General features: G+C 39.3%; 1 protein-coding gene across 1 annotated transcript in view; it reads left to right on the forward strand.

Moving 5' to 3' along the window:
- Positions 1-1,571: 1,571 nt before the first annotated feature.
- Positions 1,572-13,898, forward strand: part of RASSF5 (Ras association domain family member 5) — an 83,332-nt gene continuing 71,005 nt past the window's right edge. The window contains 1 exon segment of the mRNA XM_032217525.1: positions 1,572-2,387. Within this exon segment, the coding sequence (XP_032073416.1) occupies positions 1,862-2,387 (526 nt within the window). The 5' untranslated portion in view covers positions 1,572-1,861.

Consider the following 13,898-nt stretch of genomic DNA (forward strand, 5'->3'; position numbering starts at 1 on the left):
AAAGGTTAACTTACAAAAACAGAGTCTTTAATCCTTATACTGATATACAGCTAGGAATTTCCCTGCCATGATTCTCCAAAATCCCCAGAAGAGACTGAGATTAAACATCTGACGAATTCCAGAAATCACTCAATGAGAATAAGAAAATAGAGAGCTGACTTGGGTTGGGTATATCCATGTCGCAAAAGTGTTCTGCATTCAAATGATCAGTTTTAGATTCATAGAGTGAAATAACTTCCCAATTAAATTAATTATACTTTAGCCTGATGTATCAACCCAACCTATGAGAGGCCTGAACGCCAAAGTGGCTTGCTTTCTCGTGTATCAATTGCTCAGCGCTTCTTTCTGAATTGCATAACACAACATTCCTTAATGCCAATATCTCTTCCCCACCACAGCACTTCTGCCCAGCTTCTATGAATAAGGTTCTTGCAGCTTTTTAAATATAACTCAGGCTGGGGTCACACACTGCATTGCGGTTTTCCCGTTTCTGTTTAAGACTGAATGTACATCCCAGAGAAGGAAGCCTGTCCTGTTATTCCAGATGGGAAAGGAGAAAGCATTGTGCACGTGGTGAAAGTTAAACTCACGTTTAAAAAATGTTCAGGGTATTCACCCAATACACCAAATCATAATATGGTTAGATATTATGGTCAAGATAAATAGAGGTAAGCCCTGACATATGACAATTGAACCCAAAGTTTCCATTGCTAAACAAGCATTCGTGAAGTGAGTTTTGCCCCATGTATTGACCTTTCTTACCACTGTTGTAAAATGAATCAAGTTAGTAACAAGAGGTTTTAAGTGAATCTGGTTTCCCCATTGAATTTGTCTGAAGGATGTAAAAGATTATCACATGACTCTGGGATGCTGTAATTATCATTAATACATGCCAGTTGCAAGCGTCCAAATTTTGATCACATGACCACAGGGTTACTGTAATTGTCGTGTGTGAAAAGCAGTTGTAATCACTTTTTTCAGTGCCGTTGTAATTACAAATAGCTGTAAGATGACGACTACCTGTTACTCATCGCCTCTTTTATTAAGCCTCGAATATACCCAGCTAGGAACTTAAAAGCTTCTTTTGATTTGATCTGCAAAACTTGTATGGCAGAGGCTGAGCGCAGAATACCTTCTCTGGTGTTTTGTTTGTGGTACCTTGCCCTGAGAACAAACTTGAGTGTCAGCCACAGCTACAATTTCATGAGTTCTCGAGGACGAAGTTAGGCCTCAGATCAACCAAGGCAAAGAGTCCCCCCAGCCCACCCCTTAAGTGTTGGGGTAGAAAATCTTCCTCGCTGTGTAGAATGAAGAACCTGGGCAACACTTCTGTTCCTTGCCTCTGAGCACGTACAGAATGACTCTCTTTTCCCGCGACCCATTTTTTCCGCCAGCTCAACTCAGGTGAAAGAGGCTGGATTCCGCGGTCGAAGCGAGGGACTCCATTTGGCTACGCCAACCAATTTGGAAGCCGAGCCAAGCCAGCATTGGAACATTTGCGCGGCGCGGGGCTTACTCGCCCGCCCCCTCCCTCGCTCCACCCTCCCTTCTCCTTCGCAAGCCTCCGCAGGTCCCTCTTAAGAGCGCCTGCGCTGCTGGCCACCCGCCGGCAGGTCGCAGCTGTTGGGGCCGCCCGCCCGTTCGCCAGGGCCATGGCTTCCCCGGCCATCGGGCAGTACCCTTACCCGCTGCTGCTGGATAAGGAACAGCAGCTCTTCCTGCAGAGCCTGAGCGCCAACGAACGGAAGAAGATCCTCAAGCGCTCCGCTTCCAATGACATGAAGCAGCCGCCGCTGCCGCCGCCAAGGCGGAGGCAGCCGCAGGAGCAAGAAGAGCCGCAGCCTCCCGCGCTGCGGGGGCCATGTCCCAGTGGGGCGCGGACGTAGGTAGTGGGCAGGAGAAGGACGGTCTGCTGGCCGCCAAGGCGGGACGCACCGAGGCTCTGCGCCCTACGGAGAGCCGCGGAGCTTTGCCTTTCGCCTCCTGCCGCGGGAGGCCCTTCGGGGGTGCAGTGGAAGCCGAGCGTGAGGCGCCCGTCGGGCAAGCGGCTGAGGACGGAGCTGAGGTTCGCGCGCCACCCATCCCTCCCAGAGAAGAGGCTGCGCTCGGGGCTCACTTAATACCCCGGGAGCTGCCCGCTTCCCCCGGCCCCGCGGCTAAGTCTTTCCGCTCCGGCCAGCAGCACCATCACCACCACCAACGGCTGCGGCTGAGGTCCGGAGCTCCTCGCCTCCTGCCCGACGTGCGCACCATTTTCGAGCAGCCGCGGGACCCCCGAGTGCGAGAGGAGAAGGGAGAAGGGCACCGCTTCGAAGGCTTCACTCTCTGGAGGGGCTGGTGCGACCTATGCGGGGAGGCTGTGCAGCAGCGGGCGCTCCGCTGTGCCAGTAAGTTGCTTTCATCCCACCCCCCCCCACTGTAGGGAGCCGCTTACTGCCTTTTTTTGTCCGAAACGTGGCAGGGGAGACTTAAGTCCCGGGTCTGGTCCTCCTTACCTGGATTTGGCAGGTGACATAAATATTCTTCCTGCCGGCCCTAAGCGATATAACCGTAGAGGACCCGATTCATCCACTCTCCTCTTTGCCCCTTGTTTAGTGCAGCTCCCGGGGTAGGGTTGCTCTTTTTTTTTATAGGGTAGGAGTAAGTGGCTACTAAAGGACGTGGTGGCTCCGTGGCTAAGATGCTAAACTTGTCAATCAGAAAGGTCAGCAGTTCGGTGGTTTAAATCCCTAGCACCGCATAATAGAGTGAGTTCCTGTTATTTGTCCCAGCTTCTGCCAACCTAGCAGTTTGAAAGCATGTAAAAATGCAAGTAGAAAAATAGGGGCCACCTTTGGTGGGAAGGTAACAGTGCTCCATGTACTTTCAGTGTGATGCCACTTTGGACTGCACTGGCTCTTGAAACAGAGATGAGCACCGCCCCCTAGAGTCTGGAACTGCTAGCACATATGTGCGAGGGGAACCTTTACCTTTAAGTGGCTACTACTGAGCGGTGTTGTCTTTCACTCCACAGAAGGACAGCCTTCTCATTCGTCCTACTTCTTTAACATTGTCTTGTTCTTCTCCATCGTCAGCTTCATCTCTAGCCAACTCCAGTTATTGCCTTCAGCACTTTGGGCTGGGAAGGCTCCTTTTGTCCCAGAGTGGTGTGTGGTGTGTGTGTGCATGTGTCTCTTCCATATATAAGTTATTGCCCAGGGCAGGGCCTGTGTAACCTCATTGCATTCAGTCTCCATCCTCATAAAAGCTCTCAAAAAAGCCTGACAGAAACCTCCATCCCTTTGTGGTATTTGAACTGATTTTCTTAAGAGCAGAAAGCGTAAAAACTATGCAAGATACATTGAACTAGCTTTTGACTGTTGACCTGAATCCACATTTGTGTGAACGTCATCCTGTTTTGATCTCTCTTACAATTGGATTTTCTTCCCTTTTGAGGATATCCTTTAAAAATGGCTGCATGGTGGTCAGTTCAATCATTAAAAGCCTGCCATCCTGCTGTTATCAGAATTGTGTTGATCTATGTTCCTTAGTCTGTTCAACTTGATCTCTGTTTACTGTTCTGTCCTATGTTAGCAATATAAGATAAGCCCAACATGTCTGAATGCTTGACAGTCTGTAAGTTTTTAGATACTCTGCTCAGCTTTTAGATAAATGACAGTAGTAATACAATGCAATGTACTTATTTGGATGGATGAATAATTTCTTTGTTGGTTTTCTTTCTGTGTTACTATGGGAAATCTTTTGCCAACCTCTCCAGTGTCGAAACTTGCCATTCCCCCCTCCTCTTGTGATTTGTGTGATTTTAAATTCTGTTCTGTTTCCATTGCTGGTAACTACATACATATGCCTTTATTAGCCTTTAAAAAAAACAGTATGGATAATGGGTACTTGCAATATGTGCATGACTTGATTTAATCAACTTTTTTCCCAAACAAATAAGAGAATATGTAGACAGTAAAATAATGGGGTGTGAGTATATGTATGTATGTGTGTATGTATGTGTGTGTGTGTATGTATGTGTTGTGTATATGTTGTATCTATATTTATATCTGTGTATATATGTATATGTGTATTTGTATGTGTGTGTGTAAGTGTGTTCCTCTGTCTGTCTGTCTGTCTGTCTGTCTGTCTGTCTGTCTGTCTGTCTGTCTGTCTGTCTGTCTATCAATCTATCTATCTATCTATCTATCTATCTATCTATCTATCTATCTATCTATCTCTCATCTATCATTTTCACCACAGATCTTCAAGTGGATTATTGAGGGCTCAGGACCTGTTTAAAAACTAATCTATTGGATTTTCATATAGAAATCAATTATTAGTTGAATCATGTACTGCACTTAATTTTGCATCTTTGAGAACTTGATCTAGGTTTTGCAACAGTCTATTTTTCCCCTGAATTACGCAATAATGAATTCATTTTCTTAACTATGAAGTCCAATTGGTTATCCAAAAGGTCTGCTGGTTCTTGAAACCTAGCAAGGCATCCTACAACAGAGCTATTCAGAGGATGTCTGAATTCAGTAGGAGTTATGCCTAGGCCAGTGGAGATAACCCCACAGTCTAGAAATATTTAATTTGGCCTTACTAATGACAACAAATGCAATTCTCCAACTGCTTTGACTGCATCATGGATTTCTATTTTGGATATTTCATGCTTTTGTTCTATATTCTCTTATAAATGCTGAAGGTTGGTTGACGTTTTAATATTTCGGCGACGAGGTGATTTTATGAGCAGTTTGCCAGAGTAACTGCATAAACTGTTCACTGAAGAAAAATACTCATTTATAAATTGGGAAGTAAGTTGGAGTATGAAAATATGTTTTTTTTAAATCCTAACATTGTTTCAAGCACATCTCTTTAAGTGGTGCTGTAAGGCTTTAATCATTAACTGGGGATAATGAAATGAGTGTAGCTTTTAATGAAGATTAAATTTCACCTTCAGATCTGAATGGTACCATGCCACCTTTTTTTTTTTTGCTAAGAGATTCTATGAAAAGAGTATATATAATATGTATTTCTTTTTACTCCAGCTTTCTTAGCAACAAAGTATTTTGTCCTGCATTAAAACTATTGCAGTTGTCTCTTGGGTAACTAAGGGGTCTGTGTGAAAAGCACAATCAGTTGTATTTAGCATTAACAAGAAAAATAACAAGATAATTTTGAGTCTAGCAAGTTATAGCTTCTTAAAATTATATTTATCTTTGTTAATATAAAAAACCCACTACTGATTTCTGTTCCAGCTACCAAGCAATCTTACCTCATTAAAAATGGAAACAGTGGACTTTAGCAGACTAAATTTTATGCTTTCCTAAGTAAAGAATCAACTATTAGTTGCTTGCATGTTTGCTCATCTAGAGTTTTGTGTGTGTTTGTGTGTGTCTAGGTTATGGATGCAACTGACATATCTTTATATCAGTCAGATTTTCTCTGTTACCTTTTCTCCCTGGGTTGTAAAATGATTTATTGGGTAAATAGGGGTGGGTTTTTTTTGGAAACTAGAGAAGTGGCATTTGTACACTCTTACTTGGCCTAATAATAGTAGAGTTTGAGTTAAACATCTTGAATTTAGTAATCAAGAAAAGATAATCCCTCATTTCAATTGCTCTTGGTAGCACCTCTTGGAAACTAGAATGCATAGCTGGTTTTTTCATTCTTTTGCAGAGGAGTCTTGCCACTTTGGATATTGTACTCTTATGCAGCCCACATTTTTGGCAAGTCATAGAACTGCCATGGATTTTCCTTGATATCTTGACAGTATTCCAACTTGCTTCTCAGTAGCAGAAAGCTTTCTTCTGTTAGATCCAAGATTTCCCTTCCTGGATTCTCTTTTATTCCCTTCATGATTTAATGGTTTTAATGGTAAGTTCATACTTGATTAAAGGCTAGTTTTATGGGTTGTTTTTGGGAGGATTGGTAGCCCTGTATCTGCAGAAGAATGAATCTGTTCTTGTAGAGCTTTTTAAAAGAAAAGAGTACATGAAAAGAGTTCATTGGGTTCTGCAGCCTCATATTAATTTTGTAGAATTGTGCCTAGTCCTTTGATCTGGTTGCAAAGATATGTCAAATTCGGTCTTTTTTCCCCAGCAAATGAAAGTTTGGATCCCTATGGAAGTTCTCTGTATTACTGTTTCCTTAATCCCTCTGTATGTCTCTTTTGCTTATAAAGCTTTATATAACTTGTAATAAAGGTTTATATTGTTTTAGCAACATTAAAATGACTTGACAAATGAATGTTTAAGTTGGAGTCAAGATGACAGTCCTCCCATCTTTTTTTTTTAACTCTGGATAAAGATGCTGACAAACCTTGCTTGGTCTGCATTTTGAAGGAATCAAAACTGATCTAGCCTGTGAATATTATTTTTGAGGAAAATTCATATGTAAATGTTCTGTCACCTCTCTTTTTAAAAAAATATATAGATTTAACTGGAAACGGGATGATAAGCATTCAGAATGAAATGTGCTGATCTGGCAATTCTAAACGGTGGGTAACTTTGAGATGTGTGGACTCAATTCCACTTACATTCCATGCTGACTGGAAAAATCTGGGAATTGAGGACCATACATTTTGAAGATTCCAGGATTGAGAAATATAGGACTAAATTCTCTTACAATACTGTAGCTTTAACCACAGCCTGATTAGGAGGTAACAGATGTAGAAGATCTGAGTTTCATTCTGCCATGAAGTTTATCTCAGTTTGAACATCTTGTTTACATTTGAATCACTGGGAGCCAATTCATATCCAACATATTAACATATCCTACAGCAAGTAGTCTTCAACTTACAATCATTTGTTTAGTAACCATTCCAAGTTACAATGGCACTACAGGAAATGATTTATGACTGGTTCTTGCACTTATGATTGTGCACTCATCATGATCATGTGATCAAAATTTGGGCACTTGGCAACTAGCATGAATTTACAATGGTTGCAGTATCCCGAGGTCATGTGATTGCCATTTGCGACTTTTCCACGGGGTCTCAAACAAACATAGTAAATGAGGGAAGCCCAGATTCACTTAACAATTGCAGATTTTTTTTTTGTAAGATTGGACATGAGTCACTTAATGGACCCATTTCTTAGCATGAAGTTCCTATCTCAATTGTCATAAATTGATGGTTACTGTCCTTTCAGTTTCAGCACTTGTTAAGGTTTAATATTGTTTGTTCTTGATGTATCTGGTCAAATGAACCTACTCAATTTGGTTTGTAAACCATTGGTGATTCTTCCTGTTCATAAGTACTTAGGGATTAATGCTTTAGCATATTTTGTGGATTACTGAACTATGCTTGAATTTATGCACTATATTGATAAACAGTCATGGTTTTAGTGCAATGTGTAAATATTCTTATTATAGTGTAATGAAAGGTAACAGGTTTTTTTACCTCTGACACTGAAATCAAAATCATTTGCTGCATTTCTTAATAAATGCTCTATTTTCATATGAAGAGTTTAGGGCTGATTCCAATTAGCTTTTTATATTTAAGTTGAATATATTTAGGGAGAATTCCTACCCTTTATATGTCAGGAAATAAATTTTGCCTGGTTTCTTTTCAATGGTTCCTTTTTTAATACTAAAATAATTAAGAATGTTGATTGGTAAAATCTAATACAAACTAAACTTAAAGAAAAAAACAGAGACAAAAAAGTGCAAGGTAAAAGAAAAAAGTAAGAACATAATAAAGAGAAAAGAAATATATAAGGTGATTTCAAATCATCATAACAAACATTAAAAAATCAGAAACTCTTCACACATTCTAAAGTTTCAAAAATCTCTTCATCGCATATCCCATCTCTTATCTATAAACAAATTCATAAAACATCTTTTCGGTTGTGATATCAACAGCAAGTCCATAAAGGGTAGCCAGAAGTAGCAATGTATCTTACTTTAATCAAATAAACCAATATTATGTTCCTTCCTTTTGCTTCTAACAGTCTTACTCTTATTCCAGTATTGTCTTAGGATTAGTGTCTCTACATTTCTTCCATGTCACAGAGTTATTCAAGGCATTGATACATCTCTTTTGTAAATCTAGCAGGAAAAAATATCCAAGTCTCTTTCTTAATTTGTCATTTGTATTTTTTTATTTTGAAACCAGGGCCACTTCCTTTGTAGATCCAGTGAAACATCCTTTTATAAATCAGTCTCTTGGTCTATCAATTGTAAATCCATATTCAATATGATCTCTATTTTGTCAGATAAAATTTGTTCTACATCTGACATTTGTTCAATGATATCTTTTGGGCATAGTTTATCTATACAAGCAAGCATAATCACTGACATTATTGATCTCATGGTTACTATTTTCTGATTTAATTTTTCAGAAGTCTCCTCCAGTATTTTTAATTGTCATAACCAACTCTCAGAACTGTATATCTTTCTAGTACCTAAAATCTTTAGTCTTCTCTAGTGTCCAGTTTTTGAAATTATGAAATTATTTATGTTGTGTCTTGTAAACTCAAAACAGCATTTCTTACGAGAAATGGCATTTTACAATTGATTCCAAAATCTTATTGTAAAAGTTTCAATATTCCAACTTTATCTGGACCCTTAGTCCATTTATAACTTTTTAAAATTAAAAACCTATTTAGCTTTTTTGTTTATTTCACTTTTTTACATTCCTAACATTATGATTAAAATGATCTCTTGTTCAGGATTAAAGGCATACTCACCCTGCATTTTCAAACTTTTCATTCCAAAGGTCTCTAATAGCTTAGAAGTAATTAATGAGAAAGTTCCAAAAGTGATTAGAAAGTGAAATTTGTGAATTTAGTGTTAAAATTTCATTCTGCTGTAATTGCAAGCATAATGGCTAATCCTGCTCAAAAAAAAAAAAACCCTGCTGTTCTGTGGTCTTCTTGTGGAGACCATTTATCTAGAGCACATGTGAACAATTTCCCATCCTCCATTGAGGAGTTTTTTCAAACCTCATCTTTTCAAACTCTGAAATATGCTTTTCATTGCATTCCAATACTAAATAGCCAAGCCTTCTTTCAACTGGAAATATTCAGATTTAGTGCACTACAACTCCCATCATCTTTAGCCACCACTGCATTGGTTGGAGATGGAGATTTGTTAAATTAGGTTGGGGAAAAAGTGGATTAGGATTGTCCCTTCAGATTTGAAGGAGTACATTGGGGGACTTGCTTGCTCTGTTCACTCTTCAGCTACTTATTTATTTATATTATTTTTTATTGTTATAAATAATCAAGGCAGAAAACACACCTAATATTCCTTCCTCCTCCTCATTTCCCCAGTATGATAACTCTATGTGGTGGGTAGGGTTGAGACAACGTGATTGGTCCAAAGTCACCCAGCTGGCTTTCATGTCTAAGGTGACAGTAGAACTCACAGGTTCCCAGTTGTCTAGCTTGGTGTCTTATTCAATGGGATTCTATGTTCTCTACTACAAAATAAATGTATATGTCAGGTAAGTGAACAGGCTATGTTGTTCTTCATGTGTAAAATTGACAATAGAAATATCTTATCTTTTAATTTGTTCAGAGAACATTACAGCAGAGATTTTGTATGGACTTTTGATAAATCACAGAAAAGAGAAAAAGCTACATTGCCAATTAGATATTTTTCAAAATGATTTTTTTCTTTATGATGTCATATTTTCCTCATTTTGAGAATTTCTCATCTATCATAAAAAGGCACAAATCAGCAAAGAGTTTAGGATAGGCTTTAAAGTGGACAGCTTTAATGCCACTTCCAAAAGAACATTTTTTGAAATCCAAAAATGAAATGCTGGAAATTATTTCTTGTTGGCCTTCCTTTCAATATTGTGTTGCTTGCCTCCCCAACTCTCCTTTTCTGGCTTATGTGGATGTGAAATTGCTTTCCTTCTCAACAGACCCAGGTGGCTGACCAGCCAAGTGTAACTGGTGCATTTTGAGAGACTGTAAAATGATGATTGCGCTGCTTAAGTGTCAGTGGCATGTTGCTTGCAAATGAATTGCAAAGCAGCTGGGAACACAGGTTGATGTGTCATTGGAATATCTCAGGTCAAGGAGAAAACTGTGTCTTTAAAAAAAAAGCTAAATAGAAGCAATTCCGGATGTCAGTGATAGTCTGGTTAAATATTTCTTAATTTTTAGAAGAAAATCAGATGATTATAGTAAAGGATCATAGAATATGTAGCATCAAAGCCAAGTCAAGGCAGGGACCTTCACTGGAAGCAAGGACAAATTTTAATTGCCTTAATAGAGAGTCAGGCAATTGCCTAACCACAGCAACCAAGAATTGATGCATGAATCTGAGAAAATGGATAAGCAGTGGAGTGACTTGTTCATCTAGCCCAGCCTTTTTGGATTAGTGGGTTCATCTGGTAATTTCTAGTGTTGTGAGGGCTCTTGAAAGAGCAGCATAGTGGTGAAGGTGCTTGTCTCCTATTCAGAACGTTGAGAGTTCAGTTCTAGATACCGACAAACATTCCTCTTCAAGGGTGCAAAGAACAAATATTTGTTGCGAACTCCATGTGGCATTAGGAAGGACATCTGTCCAGTAAATGCTCAGCTCCATCCAGTCATCCCACTCTATCCTGAATTAAGGGATTACAGGGTTGTAAAAAGGAAGTTGTGGGGGGCTTTTTCTCGATGAGACTTGGTTATATACAAAATATCTGCCTTGGAAAAAGAACTATTTACTACAACTCTTCTTCTAGCAGGACATTCCCTCCTAATCTCTGCTTGCTTTTGTCCTTTTTCCAAACAGACATTGGGATGGAATTCCCTTTTAATTTATTTTAACTTTGTTAGGGCCCAGAGGCATTCTCAGAAATAGAAATACACTTTGCTTTGCCTATCAAATATCAGGGACAAAGAAGTTAGCGATTAATTAGTACAATTTGATACCACAATATTATTTTGGGAATCAGATTTCTACGTCACTAACTCTGAACATGTTTGGCCCATGATGGCATGCATGCCAGAGGTGGCATGCAGAGCTCTCTCTGTGGGCACATGCGCCGTCGCCCTAGCTCAGCCAGCTGGTCATTGAGTTTCTAATGCGCACATGCATTCTGGCCAGTTGTCGTCATGTTTCCAGTGCTCTGGTGTGTGCATGCATGCAACACCTTCTGGTTTGGGCACTCTGTGTCTAAAAGGCTCGCCATCACTGTGTTAGGCCCACTGCTGTGAGTTAAATATCACCGATTTTCTGGAATACAGACAAAGAAAAGAAGCAATTCTTCCCAGATTCCTCCACAGGGAGGAGTGTTTTTAGTCTGGCCCAGAGGTGGCATTCAGCCAGTTCTGACAGGTTCTGGAGAACCTGTAGCAGAAATTTTGAGTAGTTTGGAAAACCGGCAAATAAGATTGCCCCGGCCCCGCTTTTTCCCAGCCTCCTAGCTAATCTTCTTTTGTTGCCCTGAACAGGGGAACAGAGCTGAAAAGCAGGTTACTGAGGTGGGGAGGGAATTTACAGTATTCTTCCTTTGCCACACCCACAAAGCCACGCCCAGAGAACCAGTAGTTAATTTTTTTGAATCCCACCACTGGTCTGGCCTAATGTCAAATTTATACTAGGGCCTGGTGAAACGGCTTGCAACCAGGCAGACCTATAGTAGAAACTAAAACTATCTTCAGAATTAGTTTCTTTTTAGATCAGGTTACTAATTTTTGCTTCTATCTTCTCATAATTGTCTCTTCATTACTCTTTAAAGGAAGCACTGTAGTTGCTACATTTCTATATGATTCATAGATGTTTATAACTTTTTAATCACTTTGTTTTTGCAAAGTGTTTAAGGTAACACATTCCTTTAGCAGGTGTGGGCCTTGTTTGGATGGTTCATTGCAGGAAATGATAGGTGTTACAATGAGCAAATACCTTTATAAACCGGAGAGTTTGGAATGACATTCCATCTTTCTGCATTCACTTTATTTATTTATATATCACATTTATTATTTATACCAAAATTCAATGCAGTGCATTCAAAGCCTTCTTCCTCCTCTCTTCTCCACAACAACAACCCCATGAGGTAATTTGGCTTAGAGAGATGACTGGCCTAAAGTCACCCAGTTGGCTTTTATGGCTGAGGCGGCATTTGAACTCACAATCTCTGTGCCTGGAGCCTTGGCCGCTAGACCAAACTGGCTCTCCTGAAATGATAAATACACAAACTTTAGGGCTAGTGCTATGCTGAAGTTTCAATGTCAGAAATAATGGAAGCTGGTCTGAATATGGAAGAGTAGGTTCATACTAGGATCCAGCCAATTCTTGCCGTGGACATCTTGGTTTTAATAAATGCATAGATGTGATTTTGGGAATCCAACGATTGGCTTATCAGCACTTTAAAATTCAATTCAGAAGATATTCCAAAGTAAATTTCTATTTGTGCTTGATTCAGGGAAGTGCTCAAATTCCAAATGTACAGATGGAAGTGGAGTTCTGCACAGCAACCCTTAGGAGTTAGAACCTTGCTCATAGGATTTCAGCTCCTGAAGAAAATCTACACAAGTATTCTTTGCTGAGATCTTTATGCCTGTTCTTTTTGTGCTTGGCCCATCTTCACATTATTAATGCTCACAAGAAGCTACAGTCAATATTTTCCCACAGTGTACCAGGTCTTAGGACTTTGATTGCAGTACGTTATAATATTAAAATTATTTTTAAGAGCAGCTGATAGAATTTTAAATCTTTCTTTTGCTATAGTGTTGATTAATAGCAAAGAGGTCCATGCAGCATGGGTTGTTTGATACCTGCTAGTGAATTAAAAACTCTCTTCTGAGTTTTCTTAGCTCGTGTAATTGGGTTTCTCAAGTATAGTAGTTTCAGTTGCCATTTGAAAGCTATTTTATAGTGTTAAGATACTGAATATAGCTGCATTATTGTCCATGTTTAGTAATTACAGATGTGTGTGTGTATGAGAGGGAGAGAAAGAGAGAGATGAGTATTCAGTAGACATTTTAATCTGGACAAAGAAGCTATAATTTTGCAATTACAATAGTGATGAAAAACAAATGTTGTGACCAATCCTTTCATTTACAACTCCAGGGGAGACCTGAAGTCAGATCATAAGCAAAGTTGCAGTTTCACTTAGCAATGGCTTTATTTGACAACTGAGTTGCCTGTCCCAATTGTGGTTGTTAAACAAAGACTATCTGTGATTGAGTCTTTCTGGCCATCTTCTCTGTAATAAACTGTATTTCTCATAATCCAGCTACATGTCACTACCCCAATCAATGTTCTGTTCATCAGATCACAATTTCTAGTACTTGATTCATTACCTCTAGTTCATAGAGAGATAATTCATGATGAAGCCTGTGGGAATATTGTAAAGTAATTGTGCATGTGTGGAAGAATACAGACCTATTATGAGAAGTTACCAATGGACGTCCATGAACCAGCTTTATTTATGCTGTTAGTTGTGTCCATATTTGATTGTACAAATAATCATCAATATTTTGGAAGTTTTGTTATTTGTACAGAAAATATGTATTTGTACTTTAAAACAAACAAGGCAGGCTCTTTCCAGGCTAGGACTTTATTTTGTCAGTTCAAAGAGAAATTGTGGTTGAAAATATGATGTCAGGAGAGTCTAATTCTATTATTCCTTTAATATCTATTCATAATAAGCATTATAACTCACAGGTCTTGTTTTAATGTCCTTAAAGATGCAGCCTGTTAAGATTTCTGGTTTAATTATAGTCTATGATAATCTTAATTCAAAACTAAAAAAAGATTGCAAAAGTGAAGGATATTTGAAAAAAGCTTTGCTAAAGAAAGAGATGGCTTCTGGCGCTCTCTTGACTGTAGCTTCTTCCGTTATGTTGCTTTATCTTATCAGGCAAAAAGTCCCAGAAATAGAAAGTTTTCCATGCATTACAGAAGCTGCCCTGGAAGTTTGTGGACTGCAGTGTTTGCTTTTAGTTTGAAAGCGGAGAAAGGAGACA

This window comes from Thamnophis elegans, chromosome 5, assembly GCF_009769535.1.
Source record: "Thamnophis elegans isolate rThaEle1 chromosome 5, rThaEle1.pri, whole genome shotgun sequence".
Taxonomy (NCBI): Eukaryota; Metazoa; Chordata; class Lepidosauria; order Squamata; family Colubridae; genus Thamnophis; species Thamnophis elegans.